Source organism: Mytilus galloprovincialis, chromosome 7 (assembly GCF_965363235.1).
Source record: "Mytilus galloprovincialis chromosome 7, xbMytGall1.hap1.1, whole genome shotgun sequence".
Lineage (NCBI taxonomy): Eukaryota > Metazoa > Mollusca > Bivalvia > Mytilida > Mytilidae > Mytilus > Mytilus galloprovincialis.
In genome coordinates this window covers 53,533,235-53,554,913 of record NC_134844.1, presented here as the reverse complement: position 1 = coordinate 53,554,913, position 21,679 = coordinate 53,533,235, and the positions used below count along the sequence as shown (strand labels likewise).

The following is a 21,679-nucleotide window of genomic DNA, read 5'->3' as shown; positions in this document are numbered from 1 at the left end:
GTACTAGTATACATATTTTGTAGGGGCCAGCTGAAGGACACCTACGGGTGCGGGAGTTTTTCGCTACATTGAAGACCCATTGGTGGCCTTCGGCTGTTGTCTGCTCTATGGTCGGGTTGTTGTCGCTTTGACCCATTCCCCATTTCTTTTCTCAATTTTATCATAATTACAAATATGACGGGGAAAATAAAAAAAGGTCTATTCAACCAGAAAGATCATGTTATTTATAAAAACAACTGATAACACGAAACAAATATATTAATTCGATGCTTTAAAAACAAAAGCACCTGTTATACATTAGGATGAGCGTGATATGATAATCAGAACTAGACTGTTACAGGAACAATCTTTGGAGTATTCTCATTGTTATTTGATAAATTATGCTTTGAATCGTCATCAGCGTTACCGTTTGTTTTTAAAATAACGTCTTCTAAATTATCATCACTTGTAGAATTATTTTGTGTACGTTTTGAATTGTTTTCTATATTTTCGTTGTCGGATTTTTCACTTTGTCTTCTTTGATTTAATTCGTTCCCTTTTGTTTCACTTTTCAAAACAAATCCGGTATTTTCTCTTACTAAGTCTTCTAACGTGTGATTGTTTGATTCTTTTACAAAATCGTAAGAAGTCTGTTCACTGTGTTCTGTGCTATCATTTGAATTTATTACATCATCAGCTGATTTTATATAACTTTCCATTTGTTCATAAAATACCATTCTTTCCTGATGACACTGTTTTATTTTACGAAGTCGACTTAAAGCAAACATTCGTCGCCTCGTTATGGACTCAGCCCAGGTTTTAAAAGTTTCACGTTGTTTCGCGATCTCCTCCCGCCGCTGATCTAACATGTACTCGAATGCTTTCTTCTCTTCGTCTGTTATATATAAATCTGGATCATATTCGTCCATGTCATTTTCATCTGTTAACTTTTCAGTCTTAGGTAATAGTTCAGATTGTTCTGCCTCGGTTTCGGTTCCATTAGTTATTTTAGCCAAATCTGACGTTTCTTTGTTATTTTCTGACTCAGCGTTTGAATTTTGCGGAACCCTAACTTCTATAATAATGGATGGCTCTTTTTGAATTGAATTTCCTTCCGAGGATGAATTTGAATTATTTTCTATTTCATTTACTTTTATGTTTTCGTTAGTATTTTGATTCGGCACAATTTCGTCTGAATCGTTAGTTTTCTGATGTTCTACCGATTTGCTATCTTCATTCTCACTATTGGATAATTGGTCATTTTCACTGATTACGTTTGGTGACGCCATATCCTTTTTTAGTAATCGTCTGAAATAAAAAAAAAAAGCATATATGTAAATATAAATAATTTGATTTTCATAGCAAAATATATAACGATAATTTGCCCGCGATACTAAAATGACAAAATCCTTAAGAGAACAAGATTGCATGTACATACCCCGTGACAAACATTGTAACCAATAAAGGATACATTGACAAGTCATCCTTTTGAAAAATATTCTCTCCTTTCAGATTTTTTTTCAGGGTTATCGAACTCATCCGAGGTTTTTAGAAATAAAAACCATCATAAAGGTTTGAAGAGGTACCGATAATAAATCAAGAGCTTATTCAAACGGAAAAAAATAGTATGGATTTTTTTTACAAACTCACTCCCGTAAAAAAAAAACTAGTTCTCTTTTGCATATTATGGGGTTGTCGAACGCATCCGTTGTTATGGTGAGTGAAGTTACTCGTTTAAATTGGACAAAAAAAAAATGAAGGCGCTCTCATTGCAACAGTCAACACAACGGACAGTTCAAACCATCATTTTTTTTTCTCTGCCACATTGTTCCTTTGATTTGATTTTTTTTAATGTAATTTATGTAATGAATTGATACGCCATATCCTTTATTACGAATGTTCGCTCCACTTTTGTTTTAAATTCCTGTCAAGATAGTCTGAATCCTTATCCATGTAAGTTCCATTAAAGTTTTGCTCGAAAACCCCTTCTTTTCTTTTAAATATCGTATTACAAACCGTTTTAATAAAATCCTTGTTGTTTTTTCATAGTTTGTGAAAGAATAAAGATGTAAAAGTTAGATGTTCGAAAAGTTTAGAGAGAATAACAAATAATCAGAAAAAAATTGAAGTGTTTTTGAGATTTAATACATAAAAAAAACTTTTTGTTTTGAGCCAGAGTAGCAAACACCCTTCACCCTACTTAGGTCTATATACATGTATATACACTCGAATACCTGTCTCATAACAACGCAAAATAGGACTGAAAATTAAATTAAATCTCAAGCCAAAAGCAAACAATCTGAAGTGATTTGATCTACTGAAACATCTATAACACATTTTAAATCCGATTTTATTAGCTTTGCTGCAAATATTTGTTTTATGTGTTTAATTTCTATAGATAAGGTCCTTTCAAATCACTTCTTTAATATACATACAATATACATATATTAAAACAATAAAATGTTTCTTAGGTGACTTCCTTGACTTTGGAAGAATTCAAAAATACTGTGAAGTTGAAGGCTCAAAAACAGTCAATTTCAATGACCTTCAAATTCCTAGTTTTGTACGGAGATTGTTTTGTAAGTAAATATACCGGTAATCGTTTTTGTAAACAATATTGGATTGAATCAAAGGAGAAATAATTCAAAGAGTCAGCAACCGATCGAAAATTAACTATAATAAAATTGGAAAAAAACGCCGAATGTGTAAAAGAGACAGCAACCCTACTAAAGAGCAGAAAAGCCCACGTCAAACAATGGTTCTTGAACACAACGTGAAAATCCCGCACCTGGCCTTCAGAAATACACAGCTACATACAATCGTCCAACAAAAAAAAACCCATATATATCTACCATACCATAACCAAGTATATTATGTATACTTTCAATGTGTCAAACTCTAAAATTACCATGAGACTTACATTTTTGTGGATGATTTAATTGTTTGTGTAACGTCCAGTGACAAATATTTCGTTTATATTTTCACTCAAGATGATAGCGAAATAAAAATCAATTTGGAAGATTAATAAAGGTTAAAATAAAACATTGTATGCGAGAAACTTAAAATTAAAAAATACGACCCCCCACTAGGTATTGTTTGGACAAGGGTTTCACGGAGTGTAACCGGTTCACCTCTTCAACCAGAGAATCATTCCGTATCTGACTCGTACTAAAAATATTAGAAACCATTATTTGCTCAAATTTGTCAGCTGTTATTGCTAAACTTTATTCTGTTTTGTTTAGATCATTACGTGACTTGATTCAGAAATAACCATCTCGCAAGGCGAGCCTTGTACCGACTTTCACCAGAGATCTTACAACGTAAAGTTTAATGCATATACATATCTACTACCTTAAGAAAACATAAATCTCCAATTTAAATCCTATACAAGTTTGTCTCTTTATTTCTTTTTCTTTTAAGTCCTCTCCGTTACAAATATATTAATATACCAAAGTACTGATTTTAAATTGGTTTCGTAATGCACATGGTACAAAGTCTATAAAAGTTGATGGAAACTAATATTACTTTGAGGCAATATATACAATTTAGCACTGATTTTAAATTGGTTTTGTAATGCACAATATCTATGATAGTTGATGTTAACAAATATTTTACTATTATATTAAGTTAATATGCAAATTTATCAAATGAAATATAACCTATATATATATTTCTACACGGTAATGAAATTTGACAAATGCCGTACCTATTTTGGTTCAAACTCCTAATATGTACTCTTGACCAGTGCAAAGGTGAAAGTAGACACAGTCAGTCACTTAGTACATTTAGCAATAAAACCAAGGAATGTCCAATGATCCTTTGGCTTGATCGATTATTTTCATAGCAGTAACGTTAATAGTTATTTTGTTGGTTTTATTTCCAATTTGTTTTTTATTATCTTAGTTTTGACAACGATTGCGAAACAACAACTCTATTTATAGTTTATATTCCTTTATTCAACTTATTTAATATGAAGACAATTCTTTCGTTTTAAAGGTCATTTATATTAAAATATTGCTAGAATTAAAACATTGATTAAATTTCAGCTATAGCATACCTCTAACTTTATTTTTCGCTTACTTGCATTAATTCTTTTCCTTTTCCTTTCTTGATTGAAAAATACATTAACAGTTGTCAATAATAGATCTTACTTAATGTAGAATAAAAATATTCCTTTATTTCCATTCTAACTCCCGGACGACGCACTGCGTTTAATTTCATCTTAAAAATAATTAAATCCGTTCTCCTTTGTTATGTGAAATCTAAAACCTCTTTTCTTACAACGTAAAGAAGACATTGAATAGTGCATTTGAATAAAATCCAATTATGTGTATTGGACGGCCATCAATCAAATTGTATAGGTATTATTGTTGTCATTGAATTCTTGCTATTAAATATACTTTAATATAGTGATGTAAATCTACTTATATTTTGAATATTTGCAAAACTTCATCAAGAATAAAGTAAACATTTAACTGTATACTTTAATATATGTTATAAAAATTTAATGAAAAATGTAAACACCTTAAATAAATATAACATTTATTATATGCTGTATAAATATGTTAAAATTTCATATTATGTTTTTTAATGTGAAAAGCCCATTCCGATGAAGTTCTAAGGTTCTAAGTTGGACATTCTTCGTTCGCGCAAATTAATCTTTCAGTTGCGACATAATTCATGTGTGTAGCAAACAAATTTCATAGATTCAAACACATCGCCTGTTGTCTGCTCTATGGTCAGGTCGCTTTGACACATTCCCTATTTCCTTTCCCAATTTTACACTGTATAAAAAATCGACTAAAATGAAACCACTCATTTGCGCATCTATTAAATTATCTAACATTGAGAATGCCAATGGAAATCGGGAATATGTTAGAGACAACAAACCGACCGAAGAACAGATATATGTACCAGCAGAAGGTTATCTTTAAAAAAAAAACCTTAAGTGTTTCGATTGGCAACCATAGAACACAGACTCTGGCAAATCATTGGAAGAACACTCTGTTTCCTCCATCTTGCATTGGAAACTTTTTGTTCTTAGTTGATTGTCTGTCTCGTGTTGCAAAGAGTTGAGGGTATAAAACTGGTAATCATGTTAAACAAGTTTAGATAAATAATGTGCCAGTTACCACCAGTATGTCATTCTGGGTCATCGGTCTTATCACTTTTTCAGTCAGTAATCGGCGTACAGAGCTCGAAATTCCAAATCTAGAAGTATTTTGCTTGGAATAATGTTTTATCATAATTATAACTGTCTCAAACGAAGCAAATGTTAAACAAGTCATTCAGATTTGTTTCACTATGAACTTTCTAAGCTAGGTTGACCTTTTAGAGGTATTTGCGCATTGTTAAAGACAATGGGTGTATGTGTGTAGAATGAAGATATCCGCATTCTTTTCCTTTTGTTTCAGTAGATATAGTTCTTTAACGATAAACATAACTCTAAACATACCACATATTTTCATTTTAAAGTTAATTAATAAGCGGCCGCTAGCTTTTGCATGATTAAAATATATGCACACCGTAAAGGCCAACGATAGACGTTTTGAGCCAGACTAAAATATGAATGCTAATAATTTGAAAGGAAATAATTATAATCTAAAAACGAATTTTAAATAAATTCGCTGGGGATTGATTTAGTTCAACTTGTGCAACAGTGCACATCTTGTCTTCTGTAGAGTTAATTTGTAAGTCTACCGATCTTTTGTATTTTTTGAATAGTTATATTTGACGTTTTTATTTCGTTGAAAAACTATCTGATAACAATTTTTAATTTTTGCCTAATTCGCTTCATTTATTATGTATACATGTACTTTCAAAACAATTTGCCATTTGATTATTTCGATTTTATGGTAAGGCCAAAGTGGTTTATTAGCGTCTTCCTCCTGATAAGTTGATGGCCTGAGTTAAAAAATCAAAATAGAAATAAAATAAATAACATATACATGTATCTATTAAAAAGCAAGGTATAAGGATTCCAAGGGTAAAATTTGAACTTCACTGAGTAACATACATGGCCAATTTCATAATCTGGCTTTCTTTGTTTAGACGATTTTAACCCAAACATTTCTTTTTTCTTATAAAAAAGAGGGAGAGTGCGACTTAGTTGCCCCAATCATAATCTGACACTGTCAATTTGGGAGATAAAATTAAGAAGAACTCTAACCATGCAGAGACAAATATATAGACAATGTGTATGTCTATGTCTCTGCACTAACCATTAAAACATGGCTTCAATCTCGTTGGCATGTGTAGTTGTGCTTTAAATTTGATCAGCGTATAGATATAAAAGATATGGTATGAGTACATGCACCAATGAGACAACGCTCAACCCTAGTCATAATGTATATTTGTTAAAAGTAAACCATTATAGGTTAAAGTACGGTCTTCAACACGGAGCCTAGGCTCACATCGAACAGACAGCTATAAAGGGCCCCCCAAAAAGACTATTGTAAAACCATTCAAACGGGAAAACCAACGGTCTAATCTATAAAAAAAAAAACCGGGAAACGAGAAATGTATGATTTTCTTCCTGGCTGGCTAAAACATTTTGAAAGTTCTAAAAAACGCCAAACTAATAATTATAGATATGACATCAACAGATTAATTAGTCTTGACATAATAAATTTGACTAAAATTTGTGAAATTTAACATAAGGGAATCTTTTTGCCTTTTACACATTATATTTTACAGACACTTGAATTGCTTGTTTTGTTAGCACACATTTCAAAAGTATATATTCATGTTGCGAAAAAAGGTTACTCTGATGGACGTTTTTAAAACAAACAAATTAACAAATAAACAAATATAGCTAACAAAGATTATATTTGTATCTTTCTTTTGAGAACACGAATAGACATTTTAACATTTTAATTGATTTAACAATAAAATCTAGTATACCAAAAATGAAATAGCGATAGTAATAGTACCTCTTTGATACAATTTTACAATGTCATATGTACAATTTTGTTATGAATAGAAAATTCATAAGGCTAACAAAAAATCTAAATTTTGTTTTAAATATTAAACGACTTTTGTAATCAGTTTGTAGAAAATAATTATGTTAATAACATTCTTACCTGCTAGTATAAGTTCAAGCTGTAATTTAAAACCTGTCCTTAAAGAATTACATTTTAAACCTTTTAAACGTGAAAATTGTAAGTCCTTTCACTTTTACACAACCGTATGACAATGTGACACGGCTTTACAATGGTTAAATATACCGTTGTCAACTGCTCTCGTGTCTTTATAAATATAAATAATTGAAGTCTGTCGATAATCCTACTTGCAATACACAATGAATGACTCGGTAAAATGATCTTACTTCTGTTATATACTAATTTTAAATGATAATGTAAAAAGGTAGGTATTTAACTTGCTTCGATAGATTTGAATTACAAAACGGAAAATTGTTAGTGTTCATATATTGTCACGTTAAATGAACAAATTGAACTCGTTGACAAGATATTAACTTGTAAGGAAAATAAATTAAGTCACCACTTAGACGCAGCATGGCAACTAAAAAGCAGCTTAATGCGTTTTATCTAAATATTTCCCGGAGGTGTAATTTACATGCAAGTATGAACAAAGCTGATGGTTTTTAAAATCTAACAAAATTTAGATATTTTTTATTGTAAAATGAGTTCAAAAAGAATAAATAACAAAATTCAAGTAAATGAATTTCCTTAATAAAACATGTACAAGAACGTCAACAGATATATAAAAGAATATTTACTGCAAAGATTTATAAATAGGACCGTCCCATTTAGATATACAAGGCCAGAACTTCCGACTACTGCAAATTAAAGGGGCAATCCAATATGCATAAATACACATAATGGAGCTCAGGGGCGGGTCCATTCATTTTAAAAAGGGTGTTTTCATCCCTGAATAAAGGGGGGGTTCCAAACCCCCTGGACCCCCCTCCTGGATCCGCCACTGGAGCTGTATTGTTTGTTGGGGAGGGGCATGACTTTACTAGTTCAAGAAAAGTTCTATGTAAAAGCTTGAATTACGTAATTACTCAACTATGATACCTGACCTACTCTCTATTGGCATATTTCCTTTCAAAGTATCTATAATCGGTCAACTTACATGAAGTGAAATCCATAATACTCCTATTGCAATAAGCTATTATTAACATATTAAAGTCAAATCTATAATTAGGGTTCACAATGCTTGTGCACGTTTTGAACATTATAATCTAACTTAATAAAACAAATTGTAATCGAAACCAATTGCAATCGAACGAACTAGAGTTCGTTTTATATATCCGTATTAACATTGTTATTCAACAGAGCATTTATTCTATTTTTTAATACTCGTATGTCAGTTATTAGACACAGAAACAACAATGCAATTATACTGTTTAGTATCGAAAGATAATATTTCAAATAAATTAAACATATTAAAACTTCTAATTTTAAAAATCTAATTATGCAATGATATACTATAATATACTGCACAAAATTGTGTTTGCAAGAGAAAAAGAATCTGGTTTCAAGTTGCGCTTACAATGTGAAAAGCAAATAATAATTCATTTGTTTTATCAAATTCAAAATAAGGCATAAACGTACATATGAGCCGGACCACTATAAGTAAAAAAAAAATATAAATCATTAATACTAAATGAAATGGATTTACACTGTCCCAGGTTAGGGAAGGGTTCGGATCCCGCTAAAATGTTTAACTCTGCCACATTTTGCATGTATGTGCCTGTCCCAAGTAAGGAGCTTGTAAATCAGAGTGGTTGTCGTTTTTTATGTGTTACATATTTATTTCCCGTTCATTTTATGTACACGAATAAACCCGTTAGTTTTCTCGTTTGAATTGTTTAACATTGTCATTTCGTTTTTTTTTTATACCTGACTATGCGGTATATATGGGCTTTGCTAATTCTTGAAGGCCGTACGGTTACCTACTTTTTCTTTGTTTCTGCATGTTTCTTTTTAGTCTCTTGTGGAGAGTTGTCTCATTGGCAATCATACCACATCTTCTTTTTTTTATATTTACATATTACTTTTGACATATTGAAACTCGCCGTACATACCTTATACCAAGTCGCAGTTGGCCAGTGGTGTCGACTTAAATTAAATTTTCGTTTAGGATAAAACGTATAACGTGTATTATGTTTAGTTAGTTTTCATGAAATTATGTACTACAATTTGAAGAAAAAAATGTTTGTGGGCCGGGGATTTCCAAGCATTTACCTGTTTTTCAATTAACTTCAAAACAAGGATTATTGACATGAACAAAAAACTGATTTTGTCAGATACAATTGAAAAACTCACTGAGAGATTGCTTACAATGTAGCAACAATAACCATTTTGTTTAATAAGATTAAAAATTAATACATAACTTTTCAGTAGAAAGGTCAGGTTTATATATTTTATTGGATGTAGAGGTATGTCCCGCAGACACTATTGTTTGTTTTCAAAAAAGAAGAATTTGAATACGAAGTAGCCTAGAAACAGGGAAACAAGGAAACTTTCAAGTGCTTTAATACAATAGAAACAAAACTATGTTGATTGTTCTTTTTTTAAATTGTAAGATTTGTTTGGTGGAAATAAATTAATATATGTTTCCTTGTTCCGTCTAGCCTCCAAACTTGGAAACACTTGAACAATTACATGGAGGCATGTAGCTACAACGTATTTTTACAAAAGTTAAATCTATATTAAGAAATAATGAAAACACCAGGTTCCTTTTGAGTTTAGACATTTTTACGCTATTGGCAACTGTCAAGTGGGAGAATATCTGCACTTTATAGCATTTTTAGTTTGTCGATCAATGCTTGGTTTTCAGATCTTGAGATATTTTTTCTGCATTATTCAAATAGCACCGAATATAGCGCGTAGGAAAATATTTTGACTATTTTTTTTACCAAACCTTATGTTTTTCCGAAAAAAGGGGGATATACGCACTGTAGGTCTCTTTTTTTAATCCGTGTCTAGTCTATGAATTGGTGGGAATTGCGTTTATTACATTTAGCCAGATATACATGTACAAAACCATCATCTGTTTCAAGTTTGTTGGGAATTTCGAAGTCTTAGAATACGCTCTGTATGATATTGATCGTATTAAGATACATTATTAATATTCCACCTACAGAAATTTTATTGCTCAGTTCATCAAACCATAATATTTAAATAAACGTCATGGTTGGCACTAGATTAAAATGCACATCCCGAAGGCAAACGTTATACATGAAAGGACTGTTGACTTTGTAATTACTCTCTAAATGGTATTGACGACATACTTTACATCATTCATGGCTGTCGATTTATAATTCCTTTGTTTTACTAAATAAAACCCGATGTATGTATTTTACCTTTATGTGTCGTCGGGTTGCTGTTTCATTGGTGTGTTTACACACTTTGGAGTTTAGTATGGCGTTCATTATCACTGAACTAGTATATATTTGTTTAGGGGCCAGCTAAAGGACGCCTCCGGGTACGGGAATTCTCGTTACATTGAAGACCTGTTGGTGACCTTCTGCTGTTGTTTTTCTATGGTCGGGTTGTTGTCTCTTTCACACATTCCCCATTTCCATTCTCAATTTTACACATCCGTCATTCTGTATTCATTTGTGCAACAATTATGTTTTATAATGCACATTTTTTTAAAATAAATAATCTTCATCTTTGTTGTCACGACTCCAGTAAATTACGATTAAAATTAAGATTGGAAATGAGGAATATGTCAAAGAGACCTACAACAACCCGACCAAAGAGCAGATAACAACCGAAGGACACCAATGGGTCTTCAATGCAGCAACAAAATCTCGTACCCGGAAGTGGACCTCAGCTGGCCCTAATTGTGTACTTGTTCAGTGAAAATGGACGTCATGTACTATTAAAATTCCAAAATCATATAAATGAACTAAAATAAAAAAAAAACATACAAGACTAACAAAGGCCAAAGTCTCCTGAATTGGGAAAGGCGCAAAATGCAGACATGTTTAGTGAGATCTAAATCCTCACCCTATACCTCTAGCTAATGTAGAAAAAAGACAAACACGATATACACACAGTAAAACTCAATTTAAAAGAAGTACATGTGTGAATGTTCTAGAATGTCCAGTATTCCCGTGTCTCTAATAAGATCGGTCTTTTCACAAGCTGTATAAAAGATAGGTTCGACTTTTTATTGAGTAAGAAAGTAAATAGAATTGTCAAGGGGTTTTCATATTAAAAAAAAATATTTGAAATTTACAACTATTCTACAATTGGTTAAGTCATTGTTTAAGTTTTAGTTGGAAGTATTGAGCAGAAACTCGGGTACATTTTTTTTTTAGAAATCTGCGTGTCCGCCTAAGAAAGAATAATAACACATTACGAATTATGCATCCACATCACTTTTCTGAATGTACCTTCATTAGGAACGACCAGAGCTTTATATATATATATATACATATAAAATGACTGAATAAATAGTCAACGATCTATCTTACAGGGCGATGGATCATGTAATATGATTCTGTACACTACAAAATATAATATATAACAAGTCAAAAAGGGTACAACATCACCATTTAAAAACTATAAAATGAACAAAAATTAGATATTTCGGATAACAGATATCCTTCTTCAATAATAGCACGATGTCCAATGAATCATGTCAAAATATTCAAACTGAGAAACTTTTTCTAAATCTTGAAATTTATACAATTTAAGCGAACACCACAGACGCTGATACAATTTAAAAATTTCAAAACACGGCGCAAAGATGACAAAGATATGCCAAATGAAAATAGTTATTTTCGATGTGAACTGGCACAACTCTAAATTTTCAAAGGTTGTGACAGTTTAGATGTTATAACTACATTGAGGGCAGTCCTCAAACAAAAAAATCAAAACTGTCCTAACCGATCCAAGTTTGTATAATATTTCAAATTTGACAACGGTAGGGCAATTGCAACAGAAACTACATATTTAAGCCTCCCAAACGAATAGCAGTCTAATAATGATTAGAAAAATAAGTTTGATCTAATGAGGTAAAATAATTGAACGTGGCTACGTACTTATACATCCATCCCGAATGAATGAGCCCTGTAATTTAAACTGGTATTTTAAAAAGAATTTGGAACTGTAAAGCCAGCACGAAAGCCGGAGTTACTGGAAACAAGTGATGACAGGAAAATGAGGGACTCATTCTATGTTTTTTTCATTTATGCCCTCTGGGGAAACGAGCGGACGAACGGACGAACAGACGAACGAACGAACGGACGCACAGACCAGAAAACATAATGCCCCTCTACTATCGTAGGTAGGACATAATAAGGAGACGTAGTATGGTTGTCCTTAGACTAAAAGACAAGTACAATTTTAACAAGCTACTGGTCACCTTATAGCTTTAAGCAGTATTTACAAAGTCCCTACCATATTGTAAACTTAAAATGGTCTTGTATAGGTACCAAATTAAATTAAACATATTACAGACGGTAACCAATGCTTACCACTTGACTACTTGCCAATGGTCTTTTGCACGAGACAGAACAACAAAGAATATGGCGGGGTTAAACATGTTTCGGAAAGCGTAGTCTTGAAATTTTCTGGGACAATGGTAAAAGGATTGAACAATATACGAATCACATATTGTAATTAACGCAAAGCTATAAAGATATCAAATGTGTACACGCACATATTAAGCATTGTTGGATAATAACAGTGACTGGTATTGATGTTATTTAGAATATTACCAGTACTTTATATTCTGACTAAAGTAGTTTGATTTTTCAGCTCAATAATAAAAGCATAATTAATGTCATCGTTTGAACTAGTTACGATGTATTTCCCGACGGTGTTTGTTAACACGATAGATTAAATTACATTATGCATGATGGTTTTCTGCATGATATTGATAATAAAAAATATATTTTGATTTTATCCAAACGTTTTTTTCAAATTGGACTATAGGGCACATAACAGAAGGTAAAAACTATTTCAGACAAAGCATATGACTTAAAGGAGACGTAGACAATATGCCGATGTGTCAACAACTGAACGACAGAAAATTTTAAAGAATATAATTTATAGAGGTCAAAATTGGTCTTCAACAATTAAAAAGTCTAGAACCAAAGTGCTAAGTTAAATCGAATTCGTTTCTACCCAAGAACAAGTGTGAATAAGTATAACAAGACAACTACATGTATATCTGCAATAAAAAAATATCACAATAACATTACAATCATTGAAGAGTTTTCCAGCTTCTCTATTTCGATATTCGATCCCACTTCTCTTTTCTTAAGACTCAAGCTTGCAAGTTGTGTCTTGGATGCTGCCATGGTTTTCATAAGGTTGTTATTCAAACAGGTGGATATATATTTAATGTCTGTTTGTTGATTTACACTGACAACAGTTTTTCAGTATCTGTGGTTTTTGATTTTTTTTCTTCTTAGAGTAACTGTTTCTCGCACATTATCGCTTTATAGTTAGTTGGCTAGACATCTACTCTTTAGAGTTGTCATAGGAATGCAATGCAGCAGATGCGTTATTAAAACTGAGTAATTTGACGGCTTAATACCTACTTCAAATCAGACTGCTGCAGCAAACCAGGGACTGAATTTATCAAGCCCATCTCTAATACTATTTGAAGATGTTAGTATATATTTTACTAGAGATCATGATGAGATGATGACTGATATATGTCGTCTGAATCATGTTACAAAATACATAGAATACAGTGTAACTGTAAACTGTAAAGGCATACAACTCAAGCTCGCACACAAGTGAAATACCTCAAACAAGTAACATTTGACTTTAATCTTTGAAATGCTAAATGTAGTTGTAAAATAAACCCTTCAATTTACTGTTTAAGTAGCAATTAATTAAAAAGTCAAATAATAAATACAAATTCAATACCTGATTCTAAATCTCCATGTATCCAGAATTATATAGAAACAATTATCCTCTTCATCGGCTATTGATTGATGTAACTTTATCCGATCAGAGATTCAATTAAGATGTATTATTTCTGTAATGACAATATTGTTTCCTGCGATCTGATGACCTGATGGAATTAAAGGCCGTCATTAGTAATGTTTGTGAAATGATTTCCGTTTGAATGTTAAATCAATAAATAGAATATGTCACACCTGTCATATAAAATCTTATATCGATTCTCAAAATAAGATATGTGTTTTGAAAATATTTTATATTGATATAAGTAAGTGTGATATGAGTGTTCATGTATTGAGATAACGCTCCATCCAAGTCACAATTTGTAGAATGAAACTATTATAGTTCAAAGTACGGTCTTCAACACGGAGTCTTGGCTCACACCGAACAGTAAGCTATAAAGGGCATAAAAAATGTGTAAAATCATTCAAAACATATCAAAATCGTTTTGATGTTTAATCAAAAATGTGTAAGAGTATACACGACAATCTAAGGTAGGTATAAAGACAGAAAACATAACTACATGTACATGTATGTCGGCAATTTTGCCTGATACAACAACTGGCAGCGCTTATTCAGTGGAATCAATTTAACAACGTGTGATGCAGATGTCAATGCGCATGCCATGACAACTATTCTCTCCTCTTTTATTCCTGATATAATTACTGTCTCATTGACGTACAGCCCAATACTACTTTCATTTATATTTTTAGTTCTTGGCCGTACCTATGATGTGGTACATGTATGAGTATAAGTGACACAATAATCGAGCATGCTAGACAAATAGATAAAGACGTTATCATTTATAGGTCATAAACATACATGTAGTAACTATGAAAAACATGAAAAAAAGAAAGAAAATTGACACTCCGAAGCACCCGAGTTCATTTCAAGTAGTCACTGTGTGTCGTGAAAATGTCATCGTATTTTTTATCTAATTTTGAAGATACATTTTGGTTATATTCGAATCATTGGTTTTACTCTTCTCTTATTTTATTTGCTAGCCTTTATTCTAAAATATACAGATTAATTCAATGAACAAAATGTTTACCTAAATGGAAAACACTGTATACATAAATAAATTTAAAGCAATTCGCTTACCTTGTTAGAACTTACAGGAAATTATTTCAGACTGGCATCCCATTCATTCAATTTTCTCTAAAATGAGAATAGTTTCCTTTTGATATTTAATCATATAGAACCGAGTTGTTCTGTTGTATACTACAATTAGAAAATCAAAATCAATAATATATGTATAGATGTCGATACAAAAAAAAAATATGACAACTTCAAGACGAGAAAATAAAAAAAAGCATTACGCTACACAGTGCATTATTGTTCATACATAATATAAACGCTTCTTCAGTATCATAAATTATTAAAACAGGAGGAAATATTGTTTTGATAATACGTTTCAATGACTCGTGACATTTCAGATACTTTCCTATAGAATTAAATTCTGTCTGATTAAAGCTCAAACTGGTTTATAAAGGATTTCGAAAATATTGGTTTCAAAAGACTGCTGCGGAACTGATATACATATATGTATATAGTTTCTGTTGAATGCTCAACGCATGCTGTTTAAATTCGTATTTCAAATGGTCTTTATTTTTTTTATGCGAGTACAGTGATGAGTCTTTTGTAGAAGAAACGCGTGCCTGGCATAAACAAAGTAGTAAAAGAGAAAGGACGCACGGTATTGTAGCAAAGACAAGTAAAACATATAGTATGTGGTCATCTTTGACACAGATGTTATATAACGGTGAGTTTTGTTTTTTGTTTTTTGTTTTGAGAAATCCTGCATCTGATTGGTTGAGTTAGAAAGTCTAGCTGTTCTCTCTTGAAACACAGTTAAACGGACACCGGTTGCTTTGAGTAATCCTCTTTTGAAACAGTTATACTCAGCAACAGGGCTTGGATTACATACAAATATATGAATATTTTTCGATTACACAAAAATTAAACGATGAGAGTGTTTTAGTTATGAAGTGGACGACGTATAAAAATATGTTTACACAGTCACCCTGATTCTTTATTTTCACGATTAGAATAACGATTTTTTGTAAAATACCTGAAGTTTTCTTGTGTTGTCTTTTCAACAGCAAAATTTCTGTTTGAGAATATAAAGATTAACAGTTTGAAAGGGAAGGAGATGGTTTGAACGTACATAAAACATTTATAAAAAATCAAAACTTGAAGATTCTAAGTCTAAGACAGTTTTATCTATAAAGTCGCGGAAATGCTTACATGCGACAGCATGATCAAGACACTTTATCCCCTCTCCATGTATCGATGAAAAGGGATGTTCTTTGTTATTCATCGATAACTTCAGTATATATAAGGAAGTTATCGTTACACACGTGGCAGAAATAAAACTAAAGTTTTAGCAACACGAACTACATGTACATTAAAAGCCGTTTGCACTGATTTGTTTCGAAAGGGGTAAATAAAGGCAACAGCAGCATACCGCTGTTCAAAACTCATAAATCTATGAACAAAAAACAAAATCGAGGTAACAAACTAAAACTGAGGGAAATGCATTAAAGTTGTTACATACATGTAGCTAATGGAACCTGTCGTGTTACTCATGGTAAGTACACATTTGATGAAAAAGTTTTATTCCATGATGCCATTATCGAGTAAAATAGGACGCAAGTGAAACATGCACGTGGTCATCTGTGACAGATATTATATAACGGCTGGGGAAAAAAAGTGAGTTCAACCATGAAGCAGTTAAGAAACCTGTGGTTCAACACTACCATGATATTTAGGTCATGAACAAACGATAACGGTACAAAATTAACGCACTATGATAATAAATTGTGAGTATGATCACCTCAAAAACAGAGATGTGTTTTACTGGACAGAATACTAGGCAAGCACACTTTACTATTTATATACATGTAGTATTAAAATTAATTCATTAGTCCAAATTTATGTTAACTATAAAGACATATACGAAAGTATAGCAGTTTTTTCATGTTCGTTGAAATATTTAGACATCATGACGGCTTTTATGATTATGATCGTAATAAATTTCTAAAACAATGATTCACCATTTAAAAAAAGATGACAGAAATGACGGGGGAAAAAACCTGAGTGTGACAACAACAAAAGACGTTAAAGTACATTAAAAAAAAACGATAAAATAAGATGCCCTAGAAATTGTCATTTCACCATAATATGACAATCATTTTATACATCAAGGTACTTCAATTATTTTGTTGTTCATCGATTATATTTTTTTGAAGTCTGAAAATATGAAATAATGTCATTAATTACAGTTTTGACGGGAAATGAAAATTTATTTTGTAACCTGATGAGAAAAATAAATTGTAATTGTCTGTAATTAGACTCTTTACTCAACATCTAATTGTTGTTAATGGTTTCCTTAGTGATGGTAATGATCATCTAAAATAGCAACAATAGATCTGAAGAATTCAAAGAAATAATCATCTTTTCTACGTATCAGCTTCCCGTTATTAGGAACACCTCTCATAATCATGGGAACACTTTAATGAATAATTCTAAGGAACTGCTGCTTAACTGGGTTCAGCGAAATACGAAATTAAAAAAATAAAATTTGTAAGTTAAGATACAATGTATGAAAGGTAATGGAAAAAAAAAACATGAAAGTAATTTTGCAAAACAAAACAATTAATAGACCAAAAGGAAAATATGAAAACACAAGGACCCGCAGGAAACAATGATAAAACCTAGAAGTCATAGGATACAGCAACCCAACAAAGTAGTACAGAGTAGAGAATAAACAGAAGTCAATGATAGATTATCATGCAAGCGTGCCATATGTCACCTCTATATCTTATAAAGCTCAAAATATCAAATCTATCAAGGACTGCCTCAGCGGATCAGGCCTTGTGGTTATAAACATTTCGCGCACGACTATTTTACTCTGAAGAGACATGTATTGTCGAAATGCGCATCTGGTTCATGAAAATTTGTACCGTTAATGTTATTTCAGAGTTCATGCATCAGCTTCACTTGTATATCATTTTCAAATTGAATGATATTAAATAAGATTAAGCTAAGGCACAATTAAAAAATCGATCAATAGTTAAAAAGATTTTAGTTCGAAGCACCAATAATGTGGGGAAATGTGGTGTCGTCCTGAGCATATTACTACAAAAAAAGACAGTACATTCCAAACCTGGCTAATACCGCAGTCCCACTGGGCCACGATCGCACTACGATCTGTGAAAAAAATGCAAATTTTGATGATCGTGGTTCGATCGTGTAGATCGCAGTAAGGTCGTATCACGGTCGTGGTGAGGTCTTCAAGATCGTGATGAGCGTGGCAAACTTTGAACATGTTCATAACAATCGTGGTGCGGTCGTGGCGAAATCATGTTGTAATAGAAACCTAGTGAGAGCGCATTAAGGTCGTAGTAAGATCGCAAAGGTCGCTGTACAATCGTAGCAAGAGCGTAGCGAAAGTGTGATTCTATTTGGAGAGACTGTGCTACTATCTCACAGCGACGTAATTACGACTCTACTGCGGCCATCACGTTCTCACCGCGAAATATACTACAGGTGTTTTGTCTGTATGTAGTTGTCCATTTTCTCTAACGGCTTAAATATGCTTCTCGTTTGTTTTATAGATTAGACCGTTTGTTTTCCCGTTTGAATGGATTTACAGTAGAAATTGTTTGGGCTTTTTATAGCTTGCTGTTCGGTGTGAGCCTAAGCTCCGTGTTGAAGGTCGTACCTTGGCCTATAATGGTTTACTTTTATAAATTATTACTTGGATGGAGAGTTGTCTCATTGAAACTCATACCACATCTTCCTATATCTATTGACACATCTGTGTCATCTTTGCTATCTTTTACTAAAATATCGTCATTTGAGCTTTATGGACCAGCAGTAAGTTGTAATTTAGGTTGGATTGGTCGGTCCGACTTCTCTGCTAGATAAGGATTCGTTACTATCAGAGCTCCCTCTGCCTCTAAATAAACCCTACCACCACACCCACGTGTTCTAGTACATTTTGGTGCACGACTGTATTGTTTCCGAAAAATCTACATATTATTCAGAAATAGAAGGAATGGAACTGTATTGATATGGAACACGATGTTGACGTTAATGCTGAGAACGTAGTAAGATCACGGTATGAACGTAGTATAATCGTGGTAAGAACGTGCTATAATTGCAGTAGAAGCTTGGTAAGATAGTGTTGCAATCGGATAACTCGTGGTATGGTTGTAGTGAGAACGTGATGAGCGTAGAAAGATCTTGATAAGCGTAGTGAGGTCGCAGAATAAGCGCGGTGAGAACATGGTATAATCGTAGCGGGATCGTTGTAGAAGCGTAATGAGGACGTAGTGGCATCATGAAAGCAACGAAAATTTACATTTTCATGCCGTTTATACCGCGACCTCACCACGATCTGAATTTATTTTAGATCACGGTGAGCGTGGTGTGGTCCTGGTCTTGTGGGACTGGGGCTTTAGAGACAAGGTTAATCAAATAAAATGTATTCTGTATTTGTTCAATGTAAAGACAGTTCTGATATTAAGAACATAAGTAAATATTATACATAATAACGAACAAACAACATGGGTTGTACGTAGTATTCAGCTAACATCAAAAACTAGGAAGCTACAGTCCCTGAACAACGTAAATAAAAAACTCCAACACCCTCTCATATACTTGAGTTTTATTTTATTAATAAGATCAGCAGATATTGAACTAAATCCTGGTCCACGTACTCCTAAAGATCCTTGTCAAGTATGCTCCAAAGCAGTAAAATGGAAACAGAGAGGAGTGGCATGTGTTGACAGCAGTAAATGGTACCACGCAGACTGCATGTTAATATCTACACTTGTATATAACGCACTGGCCAATTCTAACATCTCGTGGCACTGTATAAATTGTGGAATTCCGAATTTTTCGTCATCATTATTTGAGTCCTATATCATTGACTCAACTTACAACTCGTTCCAATCCTTATCCGGCTGTGAAACATCAATATCAAGTCCAGGACCACCAGTATACTCGTCATCACCTAAGCAAAAAATAAAATTGCAAAACAGAAGCAAAATAAGAGAGGCAATCACACTAAAATTGTTGTTGTGAACTTTCAGAGCATAAAAAATGAAAAAAGAAGAATTACTGAACATGATAGACACTTCCAATCCCGAAATAATATTAGGGACTGAAACATGGCTAATACCGGACATATTAAGCTCCGAGATATTTCCACTACAATACTCAGCATATAGAAAAGACCGTACAGATGGATACGAGGGTGTATTAATAACTGTAAGAGATGTCATCATCAGCGAAGAACTACCCGTACAATGTGACACAGAATCTTTATATATTAGAGTAAGAAACACCTGACAGTAAATCCATCATAGTAGGATGTCTCTACAGACCACCCAGTAGTGATATAACCTACATGGATAAAATGAGTATCACAGCAGACGAAATATTCAAAAAAGAAAATAATTCATCAATATTATGGCTAGGAGGAGACCTTAACCTTCCTGATATTGACTGGAAATCAAATTCAGTATGTGGCAACCAATATTCTACACAAATCAAAAACAGGTTTGTAAATATGGTAAATAACTGCTGTTTGATCCAGTGGTAACATTCTTCACAAGAGGAACAGCAACACTCGATATTTTCCTCACAAACAGACCATCTTTGATAAATAGGTGCGAGCCTATTCCTAGAACAGGTGACCACGACATCGTCTTTATTGATAGTAATGCCATAGCAATGCACCCAAAACCAACACAAAGAAAAATTTACATCTGGAAGAGATCAGACATAGAAAAGATGAAATCAGAAGCTCAGGAACTATCCAAAATATTCCATGGCTTATACGACACGCAGAGCTCAATATTAAGGATGTGGGACTTCATAAAATCAGGTCTCAAGAATATCCAGGATAAAAACATACCATCAAAAATGTCACCAACAAGATTCCACCACCCTTGGATAAATGGTACAATAAAACGTATCACACGAAGGAAAAAGAAAGCTTTCAAAAAAGCTCAATCAGCTAAAGACCTTAAGAGATACAAATCTATATAAAAAAAAAAAGAGTTCACAAAAAGAATGTAAGAAGGCTTATTCTACATACATTCACGACATCATAAGTCCAGAACAGAAATTCAATCCCAAGAAGTTCTGGAGCTTCATAAAGAATAAAAGATGCGAAAATGGAGGAGTTGCACCACTTAGAAACACAGATGGCCTCACATACTCGGATAACAAAATGAAGGCAACTATACTCAACAATCAGTAATCTTCTGTATTTAACAGCAATGAAGACAAAACTACCATAAAGAAAATGAAATCGAAGCCGTTCCCACACATGGCAAACATCACTATTGGGGAAAACGGAATACACAAACTACTGTCAAATCTTAACATACATAAAGCATAAGGGCCAGACGAAATCTCTACAAGATTATTAAAATCAATAGCTACTGAAATATCACCAATACTAACCACCTTTTTTCCAGCCTCAGTCGACCAAGGCACATTACCATCTGATTGGGAAAATGCAAAATGTAGTACCGATATTTAAAAGAGGGGATCGTAGCCAAGCATCAAACTATCGACCTGTCTCGCTAACTGCAATATTATGTAAACTATTGGAGCATATCATGTGTACCAACATCATCAAATACCTACAAAGTCACTCCATCTTGACTGATGGTCAACATGGTTTTAGAAAAGAACGGTCCAGTGAATCCCAACTGATACTCATAATTCAAGACCTAGCAAAGAACATCGACAATAAAGAGAAAGTAGATCTAGTTCTC

At 32.9% G+C, this 21,679-nt stretch overlaps 1 protein-coding gene across 6 annotated transcripts; it reads right to left on the bottom strand.

Moving 5' to 3' along the window:
• Positions 1-205: 205 nt before the first annotated feature.
• LOC143083269 (uncharacterized) lies at positions 206-15,110 on the bottom strand. 6 transcript variants are annotated; one of them, XM_076259536.1, is made up of 3 exons: positions 14,982-15,110; positions 13,845-13,992; positions 206-1,287 (listed from the first exon to the last, which is right to left on the bottom strand). In XM_076259536.1, the coding sequence occupies exon 3, from the start codon at positions 1,266-1,268 to the stop codon at positions 327-329; it is 942 nt and encodes a 313-aa protein (XP_076115651.1). In that variant the 5' UTR covers positions 1,269-1,287; positions 13,845-13,992; positions 14,982-15,110; the 3' UTR covers positions 206-326. The 6 variants fall into 6 exon arrangements, with proteins under 6 accessions (XP_076115651.1, XP_076115653.1, XP_076115656.1 ...); XM_076259538.1 differs by having other exon boundaries at positions 14,997-15,097; XM_076259541.1 differs by lacking the exons at positions 13,845-13,992; positions 14,982-15,110 and adding an exon at positions 8,077-8,183.
• Between the last annotated feature and the right edge of the window lie 6,569 nt (positions 15,111-21,679).

Coding starts and splice junctions, on each gene's coding strand:
- LOC143083269 (XM_076259536.1), bottom strand. CDS start 1,268: ATGGCGTCACCAAACGTAATCAGTGAAAATGACCAATTATCCAATAGT.